The sequence below is a fragment of the Syzygium oleosum genome, unplaced genomic scaffold (genome assembly GCF_021117445.2).
Source record: "Syzygium oleosum isolate NSW1041296 unplaced genomic scaffold, Sole_v2.1 Sole_v2.09, whole genome shotgun sequence".
Lineage (NCBI taxonomy): Eukaryota > Viridiplantae > Streptophyta > Magnoliopsida > Myrtales > Myrtaceae > Syzygium > Syzygium oleosum.
Window position 1 is genome coordinate 10024230 of NW_026607493.1, and position 27889 is coordinate 10052118.

The following is a 27889-nucleotide window of genomic DNA, read 5'->3' on the forward strand; positions in this document are numbered from 1 at the left end:
TTAAAGAAAATGGATTAAACCATCCATATCCGGAGTGGAAATTAGAAGGCTACTGGAGAGTTGGGTTGGGAGAGGGAGTAACAGGAATTTGGTTTGAAGAGTGTTTGAGATGAAAGGGTATGATTCAAGTTCAAGAGTTGTCAGATGAACGAGCTTTTACCATTTTAGGAGCGTTGTGTTTGAAGTTGGTTATTGCCGTTTCTCGTTCTTACTATTAAAAGGAGATTGCTTTCTGGTATTTAGTTCTTCACCCACCCCAATCTCTCTTTTCAAATGTATCATTGATCATGCCATCTTCGTGGCCATTGCCCACAATGACCCTTTTACTCGCATTCTACTTGGTCGTTTTGCTTGTTTTGATCTCGTCGGCGTCGTCGACGGAGGCGGCCGATGGTTGGTTGCCTTTGGTCTCTCTTTTTCCTTTTCTTTGAGTGCATTTCTTTATGAAATCTAGCATGGGACATATCAGGTACATAAATTTAGAGGATAATCTATGAGTAGATTATCTGGATGTAACATGCATGGCTTACTTTTATGATTGACCCAAACGCATGTTCATGTTTATTAATCACAATACAGGAGAAAGAATGGTCTAAACGTCCTCCTTAGTCCTCAATCCTTTTGGAAACAACTTGATCTTTTCTTTTAGTATCTTGTGAAAGAATATTCTAACCGGTAGTTCAACGATGTTCTAAATCTTTCGAAGATATTAAGGTTATGTCTTTGTGCAGTGATAGAAGAACCAACTGTCAAGAGGTCAGACTTCCCAAATGATTTCTTGTTTGGAGTTGCCACTGCTGCTCAGCAGGTGAATATCCGTTTCAACATGATAAATGTATGAAGACTAGTATGTCAGTATTTGTTCAATCTTACATATACATGTCTAGAAAATGTGAGTTCATGTTGATCAATTACATGATTTATTATGGCCTAAACAGCAGAACAAGTGTGGCTTTTTCGTTTTTCCTGCGTAACAAGCACCACAAATTGTTATTATACAGATCGAAGGATCTGCAGCAGGAGGTAAGGGACCAAGCGTGTGGGATCAGTATGCTGCCACTCCAGGTTCTTTCTTTCTTTCTTTCTTTCTTTACTTCGACTATTTATTGTTTTATGATTATATTTCTATATGCCTTACAATTTGATTTTCCTGTAAGCAGCTTTCTGATTATAGCTAAACATACTGACTTGTTTTAGTTTTTCCTTATCTTGTTCCCTGAATTTCACAAACCCAGGCAACATCGATGATAGGAGTAATTCATTGGTTGCTATAGACTCATATAATCGTTACAAGGCGAGTCGACTTCCATCTTTTTTTTTTAACCATAGACAACAACATAGTTCATTGTACAACCTGAGATAAATCAGTCTTCTGCATATGATAAATTTATCATCATGTGTACAGGAAGATGTAAGAATCTTGAAGGAACTCGGGGTAAACACGTACCGGTTCTCCATCTCCTGGAGCAGAATTCTTCCTCGTAAGTACCGTACTGGTATCATTTGATCTTCCAACCGTATGTTTATTGCATGCAAAGATATCAAGCATTAGCCGATGAAGAGACTCTAATGCTGGTCTGGTCTGCTTGCCACTCTAAATTCCCATGCAGGAGGATCAGTCAGTGGTGGTATAAACCAACAGGGTATTGATTATTACAACAATTTGATAAATGAACTGGTAGCGTCCGGTAAGACAATGACGATGACACCGAGAGATACCGTTGTTTTGGGAAGTTGTTTTGTCCTATTCTTACACTGTGATTACTTGCAGGCATCAGACCTTTTGTCACATTGATGCACAATGACTGCCCTCAAGCCTTGCAGGACAAGTATGCCGGATTCTTGAGCCGTTCCATATTGTAAGCACGAGCTACTCTGTAGATTAAATGGTTTGAGGATTAGTTCTTGACAATGAAGCACAAGTTTTGGTTTGGTGTTTCCTTGGATATGCAGGAACGATTTTAGGGACTACTGCGAGATCTGCTTCAGGACATATGGAGATAGGGTAAAGAACTGGATTACCATGAATGAGCCACTAGTTGCAGCGCTCTTTGGGCATGACCTTGGAGTAGCTGCACCAGGTCGGTGTTCACATTGTCGAGCCGGTAACTCTTCTACAGAGCCTTACATTGTGAGCCACATTCATTTGCTTGCACATGCAACTGCTGTTAACCTCTACAGAGAAAAATTTAAGGTGAGTCAACGCACGATATGAGTTCCCTTATGCATGCCATTAAGCACCAGTTCAAATTAATGCTGGGTTTTTGCCTTCATTTTGTCCAATCAACACTCTGCGCAAATGCTGGACTTGTGTGTTTCTGTTCTCGCAGAAATCTATTTACCCGACGGTTATATACTACTGCAGGCTGACCAAAAAGGAGAAATTGGAATTACCCTAGTGGGAAAAAATTGTGTGCCATACTCTGATAGCTTAGATGACAAAGCTGCATCAGAAAGAGCTATCGACTTTGCTTTGGGTTGGTGAGTGAACTTTCCATCTCCACATGTGGACGTGATCAGATTTACATACCTTCTTCTTATATAGCTACAACGAATGAGATTTCGGATGTCTAATGACATTGTTCGTACATTTATAAGTGCATATACTTGGTTATAAGACATCGTTTCAGTTACCTATCTAGTCATGGTTTTCCACATTAGCCTTGCTTAAGTCACATAACCAAAATCATCTCTTGGCATTCAAATGACATATTTCAGCGATGTTACAACTCACTCATCGAAGGGCACTAAATTTGAAGCTCGCCTCTGTCGACAGGAGAGTCCATCCTTTTAGTCTTGGTCGAGTCATTTATTGATGCTGCCACTCGGGCATTACTCAATAGAGGATGGGTTGTGTATCAATTTTTTCTACCCGTACCAGGGAGAACACAAAAGGCCCTTACTATTGCCTGATGAATTGCCTTTGCAAATTGAATCGATACAGAGTTACCACTATTTCTGCTCTTGCTAGCTAGGGGATATATTATTTCATTTCTATCAATTCCTTTTGAATTAGGGGGAATGCGTAACGTTTTTTCTACTTCTTTTTGTCCTATTCTGGGCATCCATGTTGACGGTACTACTTAGATATAAGTTGAACAACCAGCGGCCTTTCAGAAAATAGATGCCACATGAATTTTGTGCTAGTTCATTCCCCATTCAATAGTTCATTTTCGGAGAAGCTCGACAAAAAGCCATTTTTTCTCAATAGGTTCATTGATCCTTTGGTGAATGGAGATTATCCAAGCACAATGAGAAGCTTGGTGAAAGACAGATTACCCACTTTCACTGCAGAGGAGAAGCAGCTGATGAAGGGGTCTTTCGACTTCATCGGTATCAATTACTATTCATCGACCTATGCTCAAAACGTCCCAGAAGACGAACGCAAAGTGCCAACTAGCTACTCTACCGACTCATTCGTGAAGGAATCTGGTAAGACGAGCCATATCTTTACCATGCCAAGATCATGAAAGATGTATTTGGACGAGTAGGTATGATAATCCGTCATTTTTAACCCACTTCTCTGATTTTCAGCAACCAAGAACGGCATACCAATTGGTGCAAAGGTACATATGCTTTTACAACCTCATTGCAGCACATGACAGTCGAACCTTATTACCAGAATAAACGAATCTTCATTTTCAGGCTGAAGGGATTGCGTGGATATATAGGTATCCAGATGGTCTGGTGCAAATTTTGGACTATATAAAGCGGAAGTACCAAAACCCAAAGATCTACATTACTGAGAACGGTAGGAGTCGCTTTTCTAGTGATATATCATCCAGATTATATATTTGGACCTCCCATATAGAAGTAACCCATTTTACTCGGGAAACATGTTTTATTACAGGTGTCACTGAAGCAAAGGTAGAGGGCCGTCCACTGGCCAGTGCACTGAATGATCCTCACAGGATTGATTGCTTGAAGCAGCATCTCGCACGTCTCCTTATAGCGATGAAGTAAGTCCTCAACTCCATCACATTTGCGATCGTCGCTAGTTCGGTTATCTGCCACTGCAATGCAGCATCTTCTTAACCGTGTGTTGGATTTGCTACAAGTGTCAAAAGAGGGTGAGAGGAATATTTCTTTGCATTCACACCAAGGTATCGGTTCTTCGTGATTGCATACGTGTGGCAAGTCGTGGCTTGATCCACTTTTACTACGGCGACTAGTTTAAACTCTTAATTTAGCTCTGCTCGAAGCCAACACCCGGTAACAACTTATCAAACTGATCAATTTGGGCAATGCAGGAACGGGGTGAATGTGCGAGGATACATTCACTGGTCACTCGCTGACAACTGGGAATGGGCGTCGGGCTTTGTACCGAGGTTTGGGCTCTACTACACTGACTATAAGGACAACCTCAAACGCATTCCTAAAGCATCTGCCAAGTGGTACAAGGCTTTTCTCCAAGATAACCAATGACCAACCTTAACTGGCTGCTCTCAACTGTTGTCACCTTAGTCTGAATATTCTGTTTTTATCTTCTTATCATATAGCGAGCTGTACTACTGTTTATCAGAGTGATATCCTCTTTGGAAGTACACGTTACCTTGAGGATTGTCATTTGTCAGACTAGTACTATAATAATTTGAAGAGTTTCAATAATTCACCATTGCCACTGTAACTGATTGCCCTCATGGAGTCTGAATGTATAATGTGGCATTGGGACTGCACAGATGAGATGATCTTTAGAGGGAATTGGCCGCAATTATAGGCAACTCAATCCGAATTAATGATCATATATTCCAAGGGATGACCCCAAAAATCTCAGAATGAATAAGAATACTACACATTCATCAGTTTGGTGAGTATATATTCAGATAACAAGCTAGACCGCCATTACCTAATATATTCATCTCAAAGTCAACAGTGGTATTTCACAAAAAAGGGTCTCACGATTCAAGAAGCTCTCAATCGATTCACTAGACAAACTTGTGATTCTCTCTTCATCCATAACCTATCCCAGGCCCAAAAACTGAACGTTAATTAACTCAAATCATAAAGATCAGGAAAAGACGGAAAATCGGAAGAGTTCGTGAAGTATGGAGTCTATATTTCAAGGGAAGGAAGGCATAATCAAGTAAATCAAGGCCTACTTTATTGTCATCGGTGCTTATCGAATCTGGCATTTACAGAAGAAACGACCAAAGACGAGTAATTCTGTACTGAACTTTATTTCGGGATCATAAGAAAAATCCCTCAACAATTTGACAACAGCTGCCACATTCAATTACACAACAGTGGAACCAGCAACTCAAAGGTTCATCCTGTAAAATTCAGCATAATTGTTGGAATTCTCAGGTGGGAGCACCATCTTCAAGAAGACAAAACCTTCTCAACCTCGGCCGTCACATCCTTAGGAGGTTTTTCAGCATGAAGATTTGCAACTATTCCCTTTTTGGAGTAGTAGTCAATCACCTGTATCCAAAGTGCACCAATTAGACAGCTAACTAAACTAAAAGAGAAACACGATTGGCTTAAACAAGCAGGAAGGAGGAAATAAGCAATGAATGCGAGCTTGTGAAATGGATTGTCTCATAATTCATCCAACGTCTAACACATGAAATTGAAGAAGGCACTAGAAGGAAAACGTGTAGGTACCGGTTCAGTTTGCTTATGGAATGCCTCAAGTCGAGATTTGAGAACAGCTGCAGTATCATCCTTGCGCTGAATCAAAGGTTCTCCGGTAACCTTCAACAGAATAAACAAGTAATGAGACGCGGCCGGAGTTAAAAACAGATCAACTTTAACAAACAGTTTAATAATTGAAGCAAAACAACTGAAAAAGGAAAAGGACCCTCTCTTAATGTACAGTAGGCCATCTTGCACAAGAACTTACAGTTTCCTAAACCTTTTAAACCAAGGAAAGAAAAATGAGCATCCAAAATGCTTACATCGTCAACCCCCGGAACCTTGGGAGGAGCAAATTTTGTATGGTAGGTCCTGCCACTGGAAGGATGGATCCACCGACCAGTTATCCTCTCCTCCAAGATTTCATCGTCAATTGCAAAATTCAGAACTTTATCAATTTTGGCACCTTGCTTTTCTAGCATCTTATCAAGCTGTCAAAGAAAAAACAGAGCAGCCTGTGAGAAAATGAGACAATACAGGGAGTTGACGTACAAAAGACGACATATTTGATAAACCAAAGTACTAATACATAACCTTCTGTGCTTGCATGACGGTTCTTGGAAATCCATCAAGAATGAAACCTTTTTGGCATGAAGGTTTTTTCATTGCTTCATCTATAATGCCAACAACCAAGTCATCAGAAACGAGTTCTCCCTGGAAAGCAGTTTTGCACACCAAACTACATACCGTAAGACATCATAGAAACAAAAAGAGGACTCCAAGTGGAGAGGCCAAAAATAATGTAAAAGAAGTCATACCTTGTCCATAGCTTCTTTGGCCTTGAGACCAAGAGCGGTCTTTGCAGCAACAGCAGCTCTTAACATATCACCAGTAGCCAAGTGGCACAAGCAGTATTCATCCTTGATGATCGGTGATTGGGTACCTTTTCCAGATCCAGGAGGGCCTGCATTTTCTCAAAGGAACCACAAGCCAAAGCCTATCCATTTTAATACCTAGACAATAGCTTGCATACTGACAACCGCTAAGATGAGCTTCAGCACCAATGAAACAAGAGACTTTCAACATCTAAGAAGAACAACATTTGAGATTAATAAACAAAGGCCCGACGCTTATAACTTGCGCTTCAGTACATCTATTTCTTTTTCTTTTTTGCTAGTGCCTACTGGCTATCTCAATAGCGAATCTCAGAAGCTGTCATAGAGATATATAAAGACAAGGCATTGTCTTTGAAAATAGAAGAGTGTATACAGAGAAGTAAACAAATATACACAATTTATGAAGTTTCACGCATGCAGGCATGTGCAGAAATTTATGGGGCTTAAATCTCAAAAGCTCTAGGTATACATTCAATCAACGTGACAAGAAGAGAGGAAGCTTAACAAACATGAGGAATCAGCGAGCACCAATCAACATTATCATATTATGACTAAATCTGAAGGCCTGACTCTTTAGTAGAAACAGAAATACCCACTACGCCTGATATGATCTTTCTAAATGTGAAGGGCGATTTTTGTAGAGAAACTATAAAATTAAAAGGTCCCTTTTAGATTGGTAAAAATTAAAAGAAAAAAACAAGGTATATGAAGTGTGAGTCCAATCAAGATACATTTAAGCTAGCGGACAATAACAAACCTTCTTTTCTCCCCCAGAAGCCTTACAAGAATGCTATATTCAGATACGCTTGACATTGATTCCAAGTATGTTAAAGCTTTAACACGATATTGGCTAGAGTTTTGTAGGAACATCTTGCATGAAAGAACGGAACTGATATGGCCAAGAAAGTGTTCGAGCACGTCAGTTTTCCAATGACCTCTGTTTTATTTCGGTAGAGAGGCAAGAACCCTTGAACAATCATTCCCATGAATTGACCGTAATTGGGGACAAGTTCTCTGTGTAGAATATGTCTGCCGAAGCCCAATCCGATAGAATCACACTCATGAGTACTACAAATACAGAAGTGACTTCAGCCCATAAGACAATGAAGCACATAACTCTTTTCCTCCTTTCCGCTTACCAAGTTTGACTTCAAAAGAACATGACATTGCACTCAAACAAGACCCTAACATCGAATGATTATGAAGCCGGCGACAAGACCGTCGTGCGAAAACAAGGCCGAACTTATTGAGTTCATTCAAAGTAGGCCACCGCATGATGCTTCTTCTCTATCCTTGCATTTTCTCAGGGAGCCAACAGAGCCTCTAGTTACTAAAACCCAGCCAAAACCCACACATTCGCCAGTGACTCGTGAATTTTGACGGCACTGGGCCTTCGAACGTCACATAAATTCCGCAGATACGACCTTACTCGCGAGACAGAGACGTGATCCAACGAAAGAATAAATGAACAAACACTTGTTACGAGAGAGCGAGGCAGGGATGAAAGCGAACTACCGATGAGGATGACGCGCTTGTCGGGCTTAGCGGAGCACTTCATGCGACGGAGGAGCTCGCTCATGAGATCGACCGACGGCACATCTTCCAGGTTCACCGCACTCGTGCCCGCCATCCTCGCAGTCGCTTCTCGCGCGCGGCGCTTCGGGTTTTTCTGCGTCTCGACGAAGAAAGCGCGAGCAGAGACAGAGAGAGAGAGAGAGAGGGAGGGAGGGAGGGAGGGAGGGAGTAGCTAGAGACAATAAAGAGATATTCTTTCCTGTCATGGAGAGTCGTAGAAAAAGCCGGAATTAAAAACGACGGGAATCTAAGACCCCCTCTCGCAAAAAGCCACCAACCATACCGAACCACGTATCAACGGAAAGCCGACCGCGTCACCTGGAAACATAACACAAATGAACATGAACTTTGGCTCCACGTGTATTTATTGGGTGTGATTCCTAAATTTTAACCTAATGTGTAATATCGTACCTAATCAATATATTATTTTTGGTACATGTTTTCTAAACTATATGAAAAATTTTAATTTTGTCTTTCCATTAATCATATTCAAGGATAATATTGACCATTTTTTTAGAAATCAAGGACTGATTAAACATAAATCAAAAATTTAAAAATTATATTGAACAAATTAAAAACTCAAGAACAACATTGTTTGTTAGAATAAAGTATAGAGAAGAAATTGGGAGCTCGGACTACCGTACGGTTCCACCTCTTTATGAACTCGTCCGCAGAAAATAATGTTCTCAGCATCGATGTTCTACAGCATGGACAACAAGCAGGGGATAGAAAGGAACTCCATGAACCCGGGCAAGTAAAAATGATATCGTGAATGCCATTGCTCGCTGCTCTGGATTCAGAGCGCATGCGTTGGCTTGGGAAGAGCATTCGTTGCGTACCAAGCCAACTACACCTCATGAATTAGATATCAAGAAGTAGAACTAGCACTGCCATATATCAAATAATGAATGCCACAATACCTCGCATCATCACATGATTGAAAAGAAGACAAATTTCGATAACCAAGTTCCTTAGATACAGAGGTTCCAACAAAAACAATTCAAAACGCAGCCGACTTGCTAGCGCTACTAGGCTGCTACTACCACTTCACAGCAGTCGGTCATTATGGCCGAGAATCATATCCCCGGAAACGCCCTTGAAACGTCACTCATCCTCACTTTTCGACTTTTTCTTCTTTTTCTTCTTCATATCACTTGCAGCCTGCAAATCTGCACCTTCTTCAGCTTTGCTCTTCTTCTTCTTCTTTTTGATTGTCCCATCCTGGTCGGCATCAACGCCATTCGTTCCATTAGATTTCCCATCTGCTGCAGCTTCCTCCAGCTCATTTTCCAATTTCCGCTTCTCCTTTTTCTTCTTCTTTTTCTCTGATTTAGGTTCCTCAGTAGCTTCCCCATTTGCAACAGGCTCAGCCGTAGTCTCGTCATCCTCTGCTGCAGCAGACTTTGATTTCTTTTTCTTGGTTTTTTTGGTTGAAACTTCAAAGGGCGCTTCCTCAGTTTCCATCTCCACATCTACAAAAAGCAACAGGAGGCATGAGCATCTGTGTCAACTTTTTTTTGGTCGTGGTGGTGGTATCTAGAGAATCAGAGTTACAATGCAAGGGAAAGCATTTCTCCGGACATTGACCAATTTTACTTCAAAACAATTTAAAACCAAACAAATTAATCACATCTCAGATTGTGGCAAGAAGAAAGTCATTTAAGATACAAAATGAGTCGATTACTTTTTTTCGATGGTCAATGTTTGGATTACTTTTTCTTCTCACTTTTCCTTGTTGCTACTAAAAAACTTGCATACTCCAAAAGGTACCTTTGTTTTGAGTACTCTCCAGGGCGGCTTTCATCACATCAATATTCTTACGAGGGGCAACTCCCTTGTCATAGAAGTCAAGTCGCTCCTCCACTTGTTCACGAAGTTTCTCACCAAAAGCAGTTGTTCCTCTCTCTACATATTCATCATGCAAATTCATCAAAACCTGTACGGGCAAGGGGAAGTGAATTGGGAGAAAGTGCCAAAAAGAAATAGAATTTCACCAGAAAAGCAGTCGATCCTGGAAGCCATTGAACATTTATTTGCCAGATAGCGAGCCATGCGGCCCTTATTACGTGCAGATGCACGGCCAATGAAAGAAGAATGGAAAATGAGACCATACTTCGGTGTGTTTCCTTTAGTCTTCAATGCCCTGAATAAAGATAGGGAAGTCAGAAAATGGATCAAAATCATGACGGTGAGATTTTTTTTTCCACAAAATCATTGTGAAGTCACACAACCAAAAGGAGGGGAGGAAAAGCTCCACTTGATAGCAGAGCTTCCTGCTGTTTACACTAGATCCTATTAAAACTTGAGAGTAAACAAAGAAATATCGAGTCAATTCAGTGATCCAGCTCCAGACGAAAGATAATTGGACGGAAGTCTTTAGACAACTAACGAACCTGAATAGAGCTTTTTCTGCACCGAGTATCTGAAGGGTTGAAGAAGGGCACTTAGCCAAGTTAGTCAGACTACCTGCATGAGAAATCAAACGAGCACCGACAACTTCACCAATCAAAGAGGCAAGATTGGGAGCAATGTCATTCATCTTTGTTACAAGATAGTCATAAAGCTTCTTCCTGTATTCAGAGAGGTCCATAACCCTCTGTGCAAACTGCTGGACGTTAATTAAGTCAATTGGCGACAGCTCCTGTCCTGCAGGAATCATAGACGTGAAGTAAACAAAAACCCAATGAGGGCTAAGCAAGTAGAAAGCGCGTATGAGGAATCTACCCATGGATGCCTTGGCAGCTTCTACAATTTCCTTCGCTTTGTCTTCGTCCCCAACTATGTCCGTTAAACCAGGGATTTTGTCATCAGACAACTTTGACCTCTCCTCTATAAACTTAGCAACTTTGGCATATAGATAATTGTCGTTAACAATCTTCACCAGTTCTGGAAAATGCCATGAATACCATTCTCTGGAAGAAGGTAATTAACAAAAAAAAGAAAAAAAAAACTTTCAAGAGGATGCAGGAAGTACCACAAACATTCAACAAAGAAAGACTTCTCAAAAATCTTCATATTGCGGACAACATTAAAACCGTAAAATAACAGGCTTTTTTGCTGCCAATTGCAAGCAATCAAGATGAGCAATACAAGTTAGAAAAGAATTTCCTTTGCATAAATTTCAGCGACAGACCTGACTCTCATGGAGAACGAGTTGACATCCTTGTCGAGAGTGTCCAAAAGAAAGATTGCCTGTATAACCATATTGTCGACTCTGTTGACATTGAATTTGACCTTTGCCCTACTATAACTGTGCCCTAGACCAAGTTGTGCTTTTTCCAGATCGCCATGCTACAGAGATGAAAAAGGACCCAGAAGCATTTCATCAAGAATGGAAGACTTTACATCATTTGCCAGGAGAGACTAAAAAAACGCTGCAAAAACGAGCTCAGCGGAGGAAAACAGAGAAAGACCAAACCTTCAAGTCCTTGATAAATCTGTCAAAATGAAGCCGGACACCGCGGAGAAGCTCGAGAACGAACTCGTTACTTTGGCAGGGGATTTTCGTCTCCTCAGAGATGTGAGATCCTATCTTAGGCTCCGCAAGTCCTAAACTAAACTTGGGCTTCTTACCATCCTTGACCTTTGGTAGATTAAGCTCCAAGAAGTTCCTCAACTCATCAGTCATTAGCCCTGAGATGCAATTAAAGGGAAAAAGCGAATACAAGCTCGTCATATCACCAGTTAATAGTCAACCAATTACCATGCTACCTAGAGTTTGACATCGCACGTATGATTACTTCGCCATTGTCTACTATCAATATGAAGAAACATGACAAGACCAGGTAACAGATTCGATCATCCAAAATAGGATTAACGGGGCACTAACAATCTGTTCGGACGGCCAATATCGCATATTTTAAGTTTAGCTCGGCTGACAAACCACCTGGCCGACAATGACAAACCAATATCTAGATGTCCATTACGAAAAGTTATTCTCATGTACCAATCGACAGCGGAAACATACTACAAACCGGCCAGTCGAAGAAAGCCAAGCATATCAAACGAGAGCCCGAGAATAAAGTACAAACGACCGTAGACACGAACCCACGTTGACAAGCCCACGCGAGGCCTTCTTCCTTTACCTTCGGACACGGAGTTGCACTGGTTGAGGGCATCGAGCGCGGACTCGAAGGGGCTGAAGGCGGCGAGCCTGACGACCTTCCCGAACCGGTTCAGGTCGGCGACGGAGCTCCGGACGGCCTCCGTGTTCTGGCCGATTTCGTCGAGGCCGTGGGCTTCGAAGAGGGAGTAGCCGGAGGCGGACTCGTAGAGCAGGTAGAGCGCCATGTGGGGCGAGGCGAGGGGCTCGCGCTCTCCGGCGGAGCTCCAAGCGACGGTGGGAGGAAAATGGAGAGAGAGAGAGACGGAGCGAGGAAGAAACTACTAGGGTTTATGGTTTTTGCGGGACGCGCAGACGGACGAGAGTATATTTATTCACCCGTTCGACTGTTACGTGGCGACCAGCGCAAGCCAGTGTATTTACGGTTTTATCCCCCGTCGGAGATATGCCTCTATTGGGCCAACCTCCGTCGTCCTCTTGTGGATTTGGGCCCGAAGTTCTTTGCAGTGAAAGCCCAAATGATTTCTTTTGGGTCGAGAAAAGCCCAAATACTTGAAAGTCTCCTGTTTTGGTCGCGAGTTTTACTCGTTTTTTCTCTCTTTTAATTACCCCAAATGAAGATGCATACGAGATTATCAATGAAAATAATCTCCTATGTATTTTATAGGATCGTAGCAGAACGCGAGCTCTTCGTCGGCGCAACGGATTACACGTGTTACTTTTAATACAAAGTAGTTAAAACATACTTTGACTTTTGGATCGTTTGGAATGCATTTATCGCTCACATGATCACGTGACAGTGTTGGTTTTCGCATTGTGAATGGAAGTCCTGATGTTTTCCTACCGCGAAAAGTCGACAGAATAAACCCTATTCACCGACTAAACAAACAAAATCCATGGATCTCGGGTATCATCAATCTCTTGTAATAAAAAGTAGGAAGGATCCGTAGAAATTCAATTGCTAACCCGATCGGCTGCAACTGATTTGCTGCATCAATAGTGGCGATTGTGCATCGGCCTATGGGCTTTTTAGCCCTTGTAGTCTAAGACTTTATATAAAAAGTTAATAGCACGAAAAATCTCAAAGTCTTGAGCTAGTAGATACGTGACAATTTTATCTTAAACTAATTTTTTAATCACCAAAAACCCTAAACTGGTACACTTGTGACAAATTTACCCTCCGTTAAATTTGATTAATACCACGAAAAACCGCAAATTGATAAACCTATAACAAACATAAGGATAAAACTCCAAATTGATATACATGTCAACTATCGCGTATCATCCAATTCAGAAATTTGACCGTAAAATTTAACGGAAATTTAACGGAGGGTAAATTTGTCACGGGTGTATCAATTTGGGGTTTTTGGTAATAAAAAAATTAGTTTATGGTAAAATTGTCACAAATGTACCAATTTTGGATTTTTCATGATATTAACCCCATACATAATAACACATAACGAGATAATACGATATAATACTGCGCTCTCCGTTACAATTACATTTTATATAATAGTAGAAAATCAGTTTTTGTTTTTTTCCTATACAGGAAAGGGTAAAAGCAACATGAATCTTTTCATTCACCAGGGATCTGGTACGGATTCATTCGCATAAAAGAATTCATTTTTTTCCGATTTTTATTGAAGTAAACAAATAGGAACTTGGAAGAAGAAAAACGAAGACGGGGCAGTTTTGCACTTTTTCTACTTGTCACACCCACCAGTCGCCATGTAGCGATATCTCTGTATTTTTTTTTAATCATATCAGTTAAGACACTATAAATATCCGTTAAACATTTTATTTGAACTCAAAATTCACAACTCTCTTTGTATATATTGACAAGCTCTAATATTAGCTTTTCTACCTCTCTCTCCTTAAACAAGAGTTTATATTGTCCCAGTCCTGTCAAGCACTCCACCCCACTCCTCAGCCGTCTCTTACTTACAATTACTCATTTTTACTAGGAAAAAACCACAAAAAACCCAAAACTTTAACATACGTGACACACATTCCCGAACTTTTTTGATTTCAAGACAAAAAAATTGATCTTTGCTTTTTGTGACATATTTACCTCAATGCATTTAGTCCATGGGCATTTTCGCTCTTTCGCTTTTTTCTTTTTTTTTTTTTTTTTCCTTTCCGCGAGGGGGCCTCAGCCCTCTCTTACTTACAATTACTCATTTTTACTATTCGCACTAACACCAACCTTAAGCCTAAGTAATGATCACAAGTGAATTCCGGGCAAGTTTCCCTATACATATAAAATTCAACCATGAATAACATAATTTTTTTTCACGAGTTACAAATCACAAAAGTACAGTTTTGTCGAATTTTTTTTGGACGAGTAATAAATGCTAATACAAAATGCTAATACAAAATGCACATGATAAAAATGTTTCATAAACTATTAGGCATTAGTGTGTGGATCTTCTTGCTTGCTGTTTTTTTTTTCTGAAAATGAGTTGCCCAATCCCAACCAAAATTGATTAATGGGCGGCCCGACACCAAATCGATTCGGGCTTTAAAATAGTGACAAGGCTTTATGCTAATCGGGTCTAAGTTGGAGATGGACAAAGCCATACTCTGTAACCAAAATCCACATTTAAGAACAAAGGCCTCCAAGAACTCACGAGTGGGTGGGGTAAAGTCCGATGAGCTAAAAATTAGGTAAACCCCCCGCCCATTATATACCGCTAATTCCTGATCAATCATCTCCCTCAAATTGGAAACATTACTGGGGAATTCAGTTTCTGTTGCATGTTCTTTGTTGTCTACTGATTTTTCTAATTTTGAAGTCAGTTTTGCTTTTCCTGTGTCGCGCTATAGGAGACAGGCAACGTTCTCTTTTTCTCCTCGTTGTGAAATTGTATTGGAGAGATGAGAAACTAGATAGCCTGGATATACTTTTGACCTGTAATTTTTGGCTGTGCAAGTGACTCTATATAATACGGCAAAGGAAGTTCCGCATTCCTTAGCTATCATCGCTTTTCCCATTGTTGAAGCGGGGTGAAATCTAGGTTTATGCTGGAGTCAGATTTTGAATGTGACGTGATATGAGGACGTGGAATCCATTCAATAGCCTACATTTTTCTTTTTTTTGGTCGGTAATTCAATAGCCTACATGAATGGTGGATGGTATGCACAATTGGAAACGTAGAAGCTGGCCCAACCATTGTATTTCTTCGTTGTTCATGAAGATGTGGGATTCAGCTTCTTCTTTTTCTTGTTTCAGCAGTGTTAACTGATTCTAAAAGTTTTCAGATCCAATGGACCGCATAATTAAGCCCAAATACTTGGTCGCGAGTTTAATCATCTTTTCATTGTCACGCATGATATGCACGATTAATGACTTCATCTTTAATCTCTCTTCCTAAAATCACCTGGCACGAGAGCTATATCTTGCATTCTCAATGTAAAAATCTCCTATGCTTTCTCGAATCATAAAAGAATGCAGGGCTCTTCATCATTTCAACTATAATCTCGATTGGATAATCGTGTGATATCTCAATTTTATGTGTTCACATTCCATGTACCGGCAATCATCGATCTCTTAATTAATAGTAAGAAGAATCAATAGAAGTTCAGGTATAACAAAGGAATCGTTTGTTTCATTCAAAGGTTCTTATCGCAGAATTTTTTTTTTTTCAAACAGTTAAATTTTAGAGGAAGTAAACCATTTTTTGGTGTTTGTTTGTGGTGAAAACAAGTTTAAAAAAATTGGTTTTATTGTGCTTGATAATAATTGAATCCACTAAAGGCAACTTGTGTCGTTAGAAAATGACCTGTAATTAGTAACAAACCAAAATCGATATCTTCTTTATTTATTGTGAAATCCATCAAAATAGCAAAAATTACAAACAAATTAGGAAAGAAATATGAAATCATCTATAGTGGTGTTTTTTTGGAAATGTAGAAGAACATTAGAATTGACGAGTTATTTTCAAAAGATTGTAGACAAGATTTATGAGAGAACAAATGAGACTTATCAGGCAAAACAAAGAAAAAAAGAATAACGAAAGGCAGGAAATAAACATAAAGGAACGTATTCTTCTCACATGAGCGCACAGCAAGAAGGGGAGATCATTTCCCTAGTTCAACTTTTTGACCTATTCTTTTCGTCTATCGATTAATTTTCCAATATCCCACCACTTGAAAGTGCCAAATCAATTTCCCGAAAATGGTATTTCATCGAACAAACCGACTCGAAATGTTTACTTTCTCTCCCATTTATAACCCCGGATCTGTTAGTAACCTCTTCTAAATTTTCTACCAAGGAATAGGTAATCTCCTGATCAAGTTGCTTCAAAAATAACAGCAGACGTTTTTGTGATCTCATGTCGCTCTCCATTCCAAGGAATATAAAATGTACTGTGCCAGGAGAGAGAGAGTGAAGCAATTTGTAAACAGTTTACTCAGAAGTTAATAATCATCCCACATGCTACCACATACACTAAATCGAAGACCAAAATCTCAACAATTCTAAATTAAAGGCCAAACATTTAACAGAGCCTATCCAACATCACAGCCAAGATAAACCAGTCATCAGTAGCTGTAAAAGCCAATCAAATATCTTTGTTAAGCATTGCTCGCACCCTAATCGGAAGACCATAAAGCCGGATAAATCCAGCAGCATCAGCTTGGTCGTATATTTGGCTACTCTCGAATGACGAAATATCTTGCCTGTAAAGGCTGAAGGGGCTTTTTCGACTAGTAACCGCGACAGATCCTTTGTATAGCTTGAGGACTACTGAACCGGTCGTAGTCTCCGTGATCTTCTCCATGAAGGAGTCCATCGACTCGCGAAGAGGATCGAACCATCGGCCCGCATACACCAGCTCTGCATACTTGAGGGCCAGACTATCCTTGAGTTGCATGGATTCCCGATCCAGGGTCAAAGACTCTAGCTCGCGCACGGCAGTGAAAAGGATGGTCCCACCAGGAGTTTCATAGACCCCGCGGCTTTTCATCCCGACTAGTCGGTTCTCAACCAAGTCGGCGCGACCAATACCGTGCCTTCCCCCGATCTCATTTAGCTCGGAAAGCAAAGATGCAGGAGAGAGCTTCTTGCCGTCGATGGAAACTGGGAGCCCTGACACTATCCCAATTTCAACATACCTGAAAAATGCAGGTCATCACAATCTATGAAGTGATTAATTCATTTTGAAAGAAAGAAACGTCACAGCGATTCCGATCAGAAGACTCACTCGGGTTGATTAGGAGCATCTTCAGGGTCAACGGTCATCATGTACATATCCTTCTTTGGCTCATTTGCAGGGTCTTCCAGAATATCTCCCTTCAGTAAGAAAGTGATTCAGCATCTCAGAAAGGCCACAGCAAGAACCAAAAAACACAGCTTCAAGAGTAATGCCACCTCAAATTATCATTCACCAAAAAACTTAACAAATACATAATGACTTCTGAAATACCTCATGGCTCAAGTGCCACAAGTTTCTGTCCCTGCTATAGATGGACTTCTTTGTCACGGGAACTGGCACATGATGCTTCTTAGCATATTCGATGGCATCTTCTCTCCCCGTAATGTCCCATTCCCTCCAAGGGGCCACAACATTCAGTTCAGGGTTCAAGGCAAAGAACGTCAGCTCAAACCGAACCTATGCAAAAGATTTCAGATTGTCATGTGATATTGTAGCTGGATCTCTCTCATACACACGCCCACAAAATTTATGTTAACTCTTAATAGAGACCTGATCATTTCCCTTTCCAGTACATCCATGAGATACAGCATCTGCTCCAACTTCTTTAGCAACATCTACCATGGCCTGTTAAATAATAAATGTATCAATACATAGAAAAATCTTACCAAGACAAAAAGATAAGTTTGGAGTTGGAAGGGACTAGAAGAAAACAGTGCTTAAAACAGATAATCTCCTTGACAAAAACTACGCCCACTTGCATGTTGGTGTTGATTGGAAAATTTACAGACAGAATTTTCATTACCTTAATGTCTTAAATTCAATGAAAAAACCATACACCTCTACAGGGAATATAGAAAAGCAATGCATCTGGACCACAAACATTACCCTGTTTTTGATGCTATCAGAAATATAAAGTAATTGAAAATATAAATATAGCATAAAGCATTACTCTTCTGATGAAAAGTGAAGGAACATTCAAATAACTTATTCACAGGTTAATCAAAGTTTCTTAACAAGGACAGTCCAGCATTCTTTCACCAACATAGTGCTCACTCGGTATCTTCTTGATTACCTGTCATAAGGTACTGTATTTAATCCTTCCATTTTTCCATAAACAGTCTTAACTTAAATAGCGCCAACATAATGAACTTCGATCTTTAGAAAATTTCTGGTAGGAACACAGTCAGTGAAGATTAAACTTAAGAAGGAGTAGATGTAAACATTTTAAATCCATTACAGAACTTCGAAAACTACCGAAGGGTTTTCTAAAGCCTAACACAGGATTATAATAGCAAAGGATGAATCTATAAAGACAAAAAATAAAAAAAAAATTGCTTTCTGAGAAACTTAATGAACCATATGCTTGAGTGGAGCAGTGAGATATCACCACCCCCACCATATTACTCTCAAATGCAATGAGGAGAAAGGGGAAATGCATATAACAGTCTTTCCACCTTCTTGAAAAAAGTTAAAAAAACATAACCTTAGCAATGACTGGTCGGGCCATAGAGGTCCCCAACAAATACTTCCGCTCGTAGATAGCACCAGCTCGCAGGCAAGGATAAATGTAATCCTTCACAAATTCTTCCTGCAGGTCCTTGACCACCAGCTGACATGCACCACTGGCCTTCGCCTTTTCTTCCAAACCTTCAAGCTCCTTCAAACCCTACAAATCAAGCACAAAATCCTCCAGGTTTGAAAAAGAAACATGGGAAAAATCGATCCAAATGATGGTCATATGAAACACAAACTATTTTCTGTGAAACTATATCTTCTTTGAAATAATTCAATGACGCATTAAAGAACATACTTGGCCAACGTCAGCAGTGAAGCATACAACCTCACAGCCATAGTTCTCCCTGCAAGTCATGTAATTCAAATTTCAAGCCGAAAGCCTGTGAAAGGTACATAAAAACATGATCCTATAAAAGCTTGTGAAATTAAAATAGTGTTAATAATGTACATTTTGGTATCCATGAAATTTATTCCCCTATTAAATCTTGCTCAGAAAAAGATAGATTTCACTGCCCCCTCTACTCTAACCAAATCCCAGAAAAAAGGAAAGGCTAACCGGACTATCATACCTTTCTCAATGTGCCAAGAAAGCATTAGAACAAAGTATGAGGAACATTTAGATGCAAACTGAATCTAAAAAAAAAATTTCTTGCAATGTACATCACATATTTCAAAATGTTATGGATGTGAATACGGCATGTTGCATATGCACAGACAGAGCGGAGAAGAGAGAATTACCTCAGCCATGGAACAATAACTGAGGTATCTAAGCCGCCACTGTAGGCCAGAACCACTTTGTTCAACTTTCCACGCTTACCTCCACCCTTTTCTGCATCACTTGGCAAAACTGCTTGAATTCCTGCAGTCAAGAGTCAACACCCATTAGATTGCAGAGCATACATCAAAAGATGCAGGCCATAGGATTCTGGCAAAAAGGCTTTGCAGCAAAATCCATAATCAACTCTCCTAAACCGACTTTTTTTGTTCAAACAGATTAGCAATACTTTGGTGGAACTACCTTCCCTTGTTTTTCATACATGTTCCACACAACTAAACTGACAGAGGATGTGAGCACATAACCAAGTATCGAGTTGGTAAAAAGTAAAAAACCTCACCTTTAGTTTGTATGCACATGTCAAAAAGGCTAGGGAAAACAAACCTCACCTTTTCTAACACGAGATTCAGCAGTGATACCGCCATGGGACCAACCAATCGGATATCCATGGAAGCAACTCAACCGAGCGCCAAACTGTGGTAAAAAAGTTTATAACGATCTCATCAGCCCAACTATTTTGCTTCAGAAGAAGCATTGCTCATAGAAGGAAATCGGCATTCCCTTCATGAAGAAAAGAAAAACAAAGTCCATGGAATAGACTTTATAAATGATAAAGGCCATACCTTTTGCGATACAAATGAACTTTTCAGGCAGCTTATCTTGTCGTGAATAAGAAGTGTCGCTGGAAGTTCAATCAGACACGCAAAAGGAAGAGTCAGCTAAAAGCAAAGAACAAATTTCGTTGGTCAAAAAATGCATTTCTTTCGCTCTCTTTTTAAGAATCTACTCTGCTCATAGCCAGTCGGGCGGGCCATCACAAAAACTTGCGTCAAAATCAATAGCTCGATCTACGAGTCAAGAGAGAATTAAGTACAGCTAAAGCTTCGATCTTTTTGCTCAGCAAACGCATGTCCACGAAGCAAAAGATTCGAACTTTCACATGCAGCAAGGATATCCAGCAACTGGGTATCAACAGAAACGGCAAATCAAAAGGAGAAAAGATTATACCTTTGTCCGATGCACAGACTGTGGCGCTGTTGCCAGAGTAGGGAATTGCCGCGTGCCACTGAGCCATGTCCGCAAACTCTCGCCCCTTCTGAGATTCGCAGAATCGGATGGGCTGATCTGGGCAAAGCGCTCGACCCGGCTGGGAATCGGATCCTAGAACTGCAGAATTGGGCGATCGATTCCTCGGAAATGCGTCGAAACGAAGCTGCCTTTCCAAACGGGAACACAAAGGAGGGAGGGAGGAGATAGCGTCGCGGTCAGCGGAGGGTTTTGAGGGGGTTTTGCCAGTGTTTTAGGCGGGCGCGTGTTTGGTTTCTTTGGGCAGCTTTTGTCGTGCTTCCCTTGTCCGAGACGGATTTTCCTTCTGCGGAGTTACCGATTCGCAGGGTGGCGACAAGCGGGGCACGTGCTCTTTAACCACTAGGGTTCTTTTTATAAAGGCACCGTTCTCTTTTGATCCTCTTTTACTCTGCTTCGTATAATTTCGCGCACATGCTTAAGCCCGGCCGCCAGACAGGATGACAAAATCAAAAGCGATGTGCTCGAACTCATATGACAAACTCGGGGAATTTAAAAGCGGCGAATGATAATTATTATATTTTTTTATTTTCGGGAACAGATGAAACAGTAATTCATTTGACAACACAATTTTATTTTTTTTTATTTCAGGATAAATTTTTAGCCCGGATATAAGTTTGGAATTGATCTGAGAAGTGAATTTTTTTTTTACTTTTTTATTTCTGGAATAGAAACATAAATAATAACTTTCTTTTATTGCTCGCCTTCGCCTGCCATCACTCGCCGCCCGTCCGCCGCCGCCAGCTGGGAACAGAAATTTAAGAGTAACCTATCAAGCGAATTTCTATTTCGGAAACACAAATTTTGTATCGATATCAAAAGCTACTTTTTGCTCGGGAACTCGTCTAGAGAACTAGTTAGAAATAGGACCAGGAAGAGAATGGTTATCATTCACGCTCTAAGCGCGCATTCGATGATCATGAGTCAACTTCACCGTTATCTCCTTGGGCCCGAGCATTTCTACAATCCTTGAAAAATCTGATTCCTAAGAATTGGGGTGATCACTGAATCGCAAAAAATAAATCTTGATTGATGATTAAAAAACTTTGGAAAATTTTATGGAAGAAATGTATAGGGAGTATGATAATAGACATCGGAGTATTGTATTTTTAGGATGGTGGATCGGTCTCTCAAGAGATCGTAAAAATCTCCAGTACAGTACACTCTTGCTTTTAGGCTCTAACTATAATTTGTACTTTCAAATCCTTCTTATTCTTTAACTCTCGCGTGCCGTAAAAAAACATTTCAAAAATTAATCACGTGCCAAGAAAGATTTTGACGACGTAAATTAATTTAGAGAGATTCAAACTCAAGTTTTTTTTTTTTGGTCGAAATTTAAATTTAAGTTCGGAAAGTAGATTTTGACGGATCCGTGACGACTTCAATACGAGGAACGATTGCCTGCCTCGTGACTCGAGGGCCAAGAAAGTCTGCTCAAGCCAAGCCTATATTATTTTTCTTTTTTCTTTTTTTCTTTACCTTTCCTTCCTTTTCTTTTTTTCTTCCTTTGCCGGCGACTGCCCATCGGAGCGCTCGAGCCTCGCCACAGGCCAGAGCTCGCCCAAGGCCGGTCGGGCGACTCTTTACGTGACAATTTTCTTTTTCGTCATTGAAAAGCCACATGATATATTACATTGTTTTAACATTGCAACAAATATCACAAAATACGAAAAATTTACTAATATTTCCCGATCTTCTCGCCGCATGCGTTATTCAATATTTCGAAAGTCAAATATCAAAAAAGAGCATATCTCATTATCTTTTGATTAATATCACGAAAAACCCTTAATCGGTACACATATGACAAATTCACCCCAAACTGGTATACCTGTGACAATTATACTCCAAATTAATTTTTTGATCATCAAAAATTCCAAACCGGTACATATATGACAAATTTACTTCTATTAAATTGGATTAATACTATAAACCGAGTGGTAAAATCCCAAAATTGGTACATTCGTAAACTAGCACGTGTCATCTAATTCAAAAATTTAATGATAAAATTTAACGATAACTAGCAAATATAAATTTATTATATTAATTTGGAGTTTTTTATGGTATTAATCTTTACCTTTTTATCATGTTTGTCTTTTACGTTATATTTTCAAATGCCGTATAGCACGACAAAAAGATTCGACAACAACGTGGGCTGGCTCCTCTGGCTGGCACTCCTCCCGGCATCAAGAAAGCCGACCTCACCCACCCAACTCCCACTCTCCAGTCTCAGACACTACTACTGCTGACGGCGAGACCTCGCTCCTCTCGAAGATTCCGGCGCTTCGCAATGTCCGGTATATCCCTTCTTCGTCTCCATCGAGCTCCATCTTCGTCTCTTTCGGGCCATTCCCTCAAACGCTAAGGTGGTCTGCGCTTCTTCGTTTCGCTCCGAATGCGCAGGCGGTGCGAAATCGGCTCCTTCTCCTCCTCCGCCGCCGAGCTCGAGCTCGTGGCTCGCTCCGAACCCCAGCAAGAGATGGGGCGAGCTCTTCTTCCTCCTCTACACCCCGTTCTGGCTCACCCTCTCGCTCGGCATCGTCGTTCCTTACAAGCTCTACGAGGTCCGTCTCGATTCTTCTCGACCAAGTTTGGATTTTTTTTTTTTTTTACCTTTTTTCTTGCCCGAATCCCGTGTTCGATTGCATTTTGCTGTCGTGGGTTTTGGTTGAAAAGGGGGGTTTTGGTTTACTAGAGCGGAGTGGGTTATTTGGTTCATGGTCGTGAGTCCAGTTTTCCAGGAGGCATTAGGACTTTCGCATTTCGCTGCAAGTGTGTCGCTTTACTTTCGGTCTAAAGCTGAGCTTATTAACTTCTTTTCTGGACGAGGGGAAAAAAGAAAAAAAAAGTTTGGTACATTGACAGAACTGGCAAAAACAAAAGCAGGTGGCTTTACATTAGTTAAGGAGCGAATCGAGCATCTCATTTCGTTCTAGAAATGAGTAATCATCTATGTATTCTCTCTCCTTCCCGTTTGTGTCGACGGAGGAGAGAGATGATGATGCATCAGCTTTGCAAGAGACCTTTCCATCATTCCCTTCGTCTTTGTCTCTCTTTTCTTTTTTTTCTTTTTTTCTTTTGGGGGCGGTTGGGGGTTGGAGAGTGATGGAAGTCATGAAGACGAGTTTGTGGTGAATTCATCCACTTCTACACTCAGTTTGGATGGAGTGATTAGGAGGGAATGGAAAGAATTTGGATAGTTACCAGAGAAAAGAAAAGAAATGAAATAAAAAGTTTGAGCTAAAATGTTGTTTGGATTCTCATGAGGGAAAAGAACGGAAACGTATGCAAAATGAAATAAAAAGTTCGAGCTAAAATGTTGTTTGGATCCAGTATGTATGTTGTTCAAATCCCTCTGGATCCCTCCATATATGTAAGGGGGGATTTAGAAACTACATAAAACTGGCTGCACTAATCCTTCTCCATCCATCTTCCCCATCCATCCAAACCCATGATCATTTTATATTCTTCTCTTCCCTTCTAATCACTCCATCCAAACTGACTGTTAAAGTAATTAAGAACCGTTAGAGTGATACATTGCAGCTCTTATCTTGCATTTCACATATCCTCCAGGTAGAAATTTCCATATTTGTTCAGCCATTTCTAGCTGAATAGACACTTTTAAATGTTCCCATGCTATGACCTATGTGGCGCATAAATGAGAAAATGCACACGCTTGAGTGAAGAGCATAAACTGAATCTAATTATCTGTGTGTTTTTCTCCTTGCATTGAATGACAGAATTTTACCGAGTTAGAGTACTTGCTTCTGGGGTTGGTGTCAGCGGTTCCTGCTTTCCTTATGCCAATGGTATTTGTTGGGCAGGTATGTTTGTTGACTTGCTTAATGGACTTACATGTCACTAGAATGAAATCATCCCCTAAACATTAGTATGGATTTTCATGTATACTCAATTCTGTGGTTCCCCTGAAAACTGCGTAAGCCGGTGCTTGGAACTCTGATTGCGTTCTCAGTTTTAAGACTACAATCAAGGCGTTAAACTGGAATTTGCTTATTTCAAGAAAGAAAAAAATTAATTTGCTCATCATAGTCGTGTCTACTGAGATTACTTCTGGTCTTCTGGAAACTAATTCTCTTTCTTAATAGTATTAGATATGATCCTGAGGTGCTAGAACTCCCTTTTGATATGAAATGTCCTTAAATTTACGTACTTGGGCAGGCGGATAGCAGTTTGTGCTGGAAGGATCGCTATTGGGTCAAGGCAAGTGCTTTTTGGGGTATAATTGTCCATATTCTTAATGCTCTAGAAGCTACTTCCATGATATATATTGCTCATCTACATTTACACTCAGTATCATCAATTATAGGGTATACCGCTGACGGATCACACATTTTGGTGATGAAGTGTCTAAAACAGCTTTGTTTCACATGTTGCCTTATTGATTCGTGCATGATGTGCACAGTCTGCAAGCTACTTCTACTTTGTGTCTAGGAAAAATATGTGAGTTGGTCTGTTGGAAGTAATATTGGATCACTGTTCAGATAGAAATTTGGATTTGCAATTATAGAGAACACGTTGAACCTGAATTGTTTATGGGTAGATTGCACTGCTGTGGGTCCTGTGACTCACGATATACTTAAGAAAAGCTGACAAGTTTGATTCTGTAAAGAGCTGGGGCTTTAAAATTTGTATCTGCTGTTACAATTTAGCAGAACATTTGAGCAATTTTAAGTGCCTTTGCTTTATATCCCTGCCAATGTGGTGTTCAGTGCCGATGGTCTAATTAAACAATCTGAATTACATGAAAACTGGAGCATCAACTTAGAAGTTGCATTAAAGCACATTAAAGCAAGTTCTCTGAAGGCTGTGTATCTCTCCTTTCTGAGTTAAAGAAGACTGTATATGTGACGTTTTACTCATCCACTACGTTATGAAGCTGGCCTTTGTGTGGACATTATATAGCTAGATATTAGGATCTCAAAGAAGAGCTGCCCTTCCACCCTAACACTTAACCATGCTTTGGCAGGCGAGTCTCTGGATAATAATCTTCAGTTACGTTGGGAATTACTTTTGGACGCACTACTTCTTCACAGTTTTGGGAGCTTCTTATACATTTCCATCATGGAAAATGAATAATGTGAGCCATAAATTTGAGACATTGACTAGTTACGCTTTTCTTAATCATCTGTCTGTTTCTTATCATGCAGTCTGGTTAACTTTTTTGTGCAGGTACCGCATACTACTTTCCTCCTGACTCATGTTTGCTTTTTATTTTACCATGTTACGTCAAACATGACCCTCCGCAGGCTAAGGCATGCTATTGCTGACTTGCCTGAAAAAATCCAGTGGGTTACTGAGGCGGCATGGATTCTGGCTCTTTCCTATTTCATAGCATACCTGGAGACCGTAGCCATTTCTAATGTATGTCCAGACCAATTGTTCTACTATCCATTATAATTATATCCAACTTTTTTTTTATATAGATGGCATGCTGATTTTATTGCCTTTTTGAACTGGAGTGGTTCATATTTGTCAATGCATTGTCTCCAAGATTGCTTATTCTGGCCATTCTCCTTTATCCACAGCCTTATCATGAAAAGAATCAGTTAATTTGACAAGACATATTCAGTCAACCTTGAAATGAAATTTCGTTAGATTAAGAATATCAATTGTTATCTGTTTTGTAATATCCCCGGTGAATGCTGATTCTTTTCTTCTTCAACTTATATTCCTCAGCATGTTTCTGTATTTTCCGTAATGAGAATGATAGTTCGACATCTTTCTGCCTGCCATATGACGTCACATTTATTTTGCAAGCTTTCGACTTTGCATGGAGCATTTCTTGTGAAATCTGTTCTTTCTTTTTGTGCCAGGCAGGTCTTTGCTGTGAAACAAACCCAAGACATTATACATTGCAATTGTCGCTATTTCATTTAGTTAATTACAGATACTTAAAAAGTAATGTGATATGCAGGGATTATGCAAACCTAATTCATTTCGTTCAATGTTTGCAGTTTCCTTATTATGAATTTGTAGACCGGGCATCCATGTATAAAGTGGGGTCCTTGTTTTATGCCATATACTTCATTGTGAGCTTCCCAATGTTTCTGAGGTGAGAACTTTATGTGCCCAACACCTATTTTATGGATTCTTATCCTCTCTGTTTCAAAAAATGCATGATTCAGCAGTAACACGTGCATATCACAGCTGCACAATCATGTGAAGAGTGATATGGATGTACTTGTCCTAGAATGAATTTAAATTGTAATAGGTTCCAGCTTGTATAAATGCACGGTCGGTAGTTTATCGATTCGGACAGTGATTTCATTGATAAATAACTACAATGATCAGTATTGCGTTTTCATAATAGTGAAACCATATGCCAGAATGAAGGCAATATAAAAATGTAAATGCAATCATCTAAACAGATGAAAACATTATCTGGTTAACAAGCCATAAATTCTGGCAAGGTTGATCTGCATTGTACACACCATTTTCTTCGTGTTCTCTGGCATGTATTCAATTATGTGGTTGTTTTTCATACATTATGTTTCATATATCCAAATTAAAAGGAATAATGCTCCTACTCATTAGAAAACTACAATTGCATCCTTTTTTCCCTTTTTTTCTTTTTGATATGAAGTGGAAAAATTGGAGAATATGGAAGAGGATATGGAAGTCATAGCTTTGTCTTTTCTAGTCATACGTTTTGTACTTGGTCAATCATTGGAGCTCATGCAACATTCGTCAGCTGAAAATAAACTTGTGCCTGCAGGATTGATGAGAAGCCAGGCAGTCCTTGGGACCTGCCAAGAGTAGCCGTCGATGCTTTGGGTGCAGCCATGCTGGTGACAATCATACTTGACTTGTGGCGTATTTTCCTCGGACCAATTGTCCCAGTTCCTGACTCGAAACAATGCATTCAGCCAGGACTTCCGTGGTTTCCTGGACATTCCGTGGAAGCTTGACTTCTCATTGTACTAAAACGGGAGCTTGGGTTTTTGTTCCCAATTCCATAGAGGCTGTAAGTTTTGGGGTGTTCCCTGTTAGGGAAAGATGTAACCACAACCGTGCCAAAAGACTTGTATTGTACTAGTTGTAGTGCTCAGGACATTAACCGTCTTTTGAGAAATGTCTTTCTAATCAGTTGAAACTGGGGATTAGAGACTAACAATGTGAATCTTATTGTCTCTCCAAGTATATGCAGGTGCGTGAACCATGACGGTGTTACTATAAGGTTGCCCAATATGCTTGCCTGCGGTTTTTATTTGTATATGTGCCTCATTTAGTT

General features: G+C 40.1%; 5 protein-coding genes across 7 annotated transcripts; 2 read left to right on the forward strand and 3 right to left on the reverse strand.

The window, feature by feature from the left end:
- The first annotated feature begins 187 nt into the window (after positions 1-187).
- Positions 188-4680, forward strand: LOC115692143 (beta-glucosidase 13-like). Of its 3 annotated transcripts, none has more exons than XR_008817193.1 (14): positions 188-393; positions 732-808; positions 1002-1065; positions 1236-1298; positions 1410-1481; positions 1611-1688; positions 1772-1859; positions 1954-2194; positions 2366-2481; positions 3212-3432; positions 3535-3566; positions 3646-3751; positions 3851-4070; positions 4251-4371. XR_008817193.1 is itself a non-coding variant. In XM_056314490.1 (14 exons), exons 1-14 carry the CDS (start codon positions 288-290, stop codon positions 4423-4425), a joined length of 1548 nt encoding a protein of 515 aa, XP_056170465.1. In that variant the 5' UTR covers positions 188-287; the 3' UTR covers positions 4426-4680. The 3 variants fall into 3 exon arrangements, 2 of the variants coding, with proteins under 2 accessions (XP_056170465.1, XP_056170467.1); XM_056314490.1 differs by having other exon boundaries at positions 3851-3959; positions 4251-4680; XM_056314492.1 differs by lacking the exon at positions 1236-1298 and having other exon boundaries at positions 1406-1481; positions 3851-3959; positions 4251-4680.
- Positions 4681-5076: 396 nt separating this feature from the next.
- On the reverse strand, positions 5077-8787 carry LOC115693361 (adenylate kinase 4). Its single transcript, XM_030620341.2, has 7 exons — positions 8685-8787; positions 7986-8363; positions 6393-6538; positions 6169-6288; positions 5898-6065; positions 5605-5694; positions 5077-5421 (listed from the first exon to the last, which is right to left on the reverse strand). The coding sequence occupies exons 2-7, from the start codon at positions 8098-8100 to the stop codon at positions 5320-5322; spliced, it is 741 nt and encodes a 246-aa protein (XP_030476201.2). The 5' UTR covers positions 8101-8363; positions 8685-8787; the 3' UTR covers positions 5077-5319.
- Positions 8788-8906: 119 nt separating this feature from the next.
- Positions 8907-12454, reverse strand: LOC115693353 (nucleolar protein 56-like). Its single transcript, XM_030620333.2, has 8 exons — positions 12131-12454; positions 11464-11678; positions 11179-11336; positions 10770-10957; positions 10439-10691; positions 10040-10188; positions 9816-9950; positions 8907-9517 (listed from the first exon to the last, which is right to left on the reverse strand). Exons 1-8 carry the CDS (start codon positions 12333-12335, stop codon positions 9150-9152), a joined length of 1671 nt encoding a protein of 556 aa, XP_030476193.2. The 5' UTR covers positions 12336-12454; the 3' UTR covers positions 8907-9149.
- Positions 12455-16496: 4042 nt separating this feature from the next.
- LOC115661808 (argininosuccinate synthase, chloroplastic) lies at positions 16497-20910 on the reverse strand. Its single transcript, XM_030584012.2, has 10 exons — positions 20563-20910; positions 20178-20236; positions 19944-20028; positions 19518-19638; positions 19075-19123; positions 18748-18930; positions 17814-17888; positions 17535-17720; positions 17313-17401; positions 16497-17223 (listed from the first exon to the last, which is right to left on the reverse strand). The coding sequence occupies exons 1-10, from the start codon at positions 20627-20629 to the stop codon at positions 16671-16673; spliced, it is 1467 nt and encodes a 488-aa protein (XP_030439872.1). The 5' UTR covers positions 20630-20910; the 3' UTR covers positions 16497-16670.
- A 1882-nt stretch (positions 20911-22792) lies between these two features.
- LOC115662579 (cycloeucalenol cycloisomerase) lies at positions 22793-27834 on the forward strand. The gene is made up of 8 exons (XM_030584713.2): positions 22793-22934; positions 23041-23201; positions 24378-24461; positions 24817-24858; positions 25625-25735; positions 25828-26019; positions 26613-26710; positions 27374-27834. The coding sequence occupies exons 1-8, from the start codon at positions 22928-22930 to the stop codon at positions 27564-27566; spliced, it is 888 nt and encodes a 295-aa protein (XP_030440573.1). The 5' UTR covers positions 22793-22927; the 3' UTR covers positions 27567-27834.
- Positions 27835-27889: the final 55 nt, after the last annotated feature.

Excerpts from the sequence above, each read along its gene's own strand:
- LOC115692143 (XM_056314490.1), top strand. The coding sequence starts at position 288 with ATGCCATCTTCGTGGCCATTGCCCACAATGACCCTTTTACTCGCATTC. Across the intron at positions 2,482-3,211 it reads ATCGACTTTGCTTTGGGTTG|GTTCATTGATCCTTTGGTGA; the intron begins GTGAGTGAACTT and ends TTTTCTCAATAG. Across the intron at positions 3,752-3,850 it reads GATCTACATTACTGAGAACG|GTGTCACTGAAGCAAAGGTA; the intron begins GTAGGAGTCGCT and ends GTTTTATTACAG.
- LOC115662579 (XM_030584713.2), top strand. Across the intron at positions 24,859-25,624 it reads AGGATCGCTATTGGGTCAAG|GCGAGTCTCTGGATAATAAT; the intron begins GCAAGTGCTTTT and ends ATGCTTTGGCAG. Across the intron at positions 26,711-27,373 it reads AGCTTCCCAATGTTTCTGAG|GATTGATGAGAAGCCAGGCA; the intron begins GTGAGAACTTTA and ends TTGTGCCTGCAG.
- LOC115693353 (XM_030620333.2), bottom strand. The coding sequence starts at position 12,335 with ATGGCGCTCTACCTGCTCTACGAGTCCGCCTCCGGCTACTCCCTCTTC. Across the intron at positions 11,679-12,130 it reads GTGCAACTCCGTGTCCGAAG|GGCTAATGACTGATGAGTTG; the intron begins GTAAAGGAAGAA and ends ATTGCATCTCAG. Across the intron at positions 9,518-9,815 it reads GGAGAGTACTCAAAACAAAG|ATGTGGAGATGGAAACTGAG; the intron begins GTACCTTTTGGA and ends TGCTTTTTGTAG.
- LOC115661808 (XM_030584012.2), bottom strand. The coding sequence starts at position 20,629 with ATGGCTCAGTGGCACGCGGCAATTCCCTACTCTGGCAACAGCGCCACA. Across the intron at positions 19,639-19,943 it reads TGAATCTCGTGTTAGAAAAG|GAATTCAAGCAGTTTTGCCA; the intron begins GTGAGGTTTGTT and ends TCTTGACTGCAG. Across the intron at positions 17,889-18,747 it reads CCCGACCAGTCATTGCTAAG|GCCATGGTAGATGTTGCTAA; the intron begins GTTATGTTTTTT and ends ATTATTTAACAG.
- LOC115693361 (XM_030620341.2), bottom strand. The coding sequence starts at position 8,100 with ATGGCGGGCACGAGTGCGGTGAACCTGGAAGATGTGCCGTCGGTCGAT. Across the intron at positions 6,289-6,392 it reads CCAAAGAAGCTATGGACAAG|GGAGAACTCGTTTCTGATGA; the intron begins GTATGACTTCTT and ends ACTGCTTTCCAG. Across the intron at positions 5,422-5,604 it reads TCCATAAGCAAACTGAACCG|GTGATTGACTACTACTCCAA; the intron begins GTACCTACACGT and ends CTTTGGATACAG.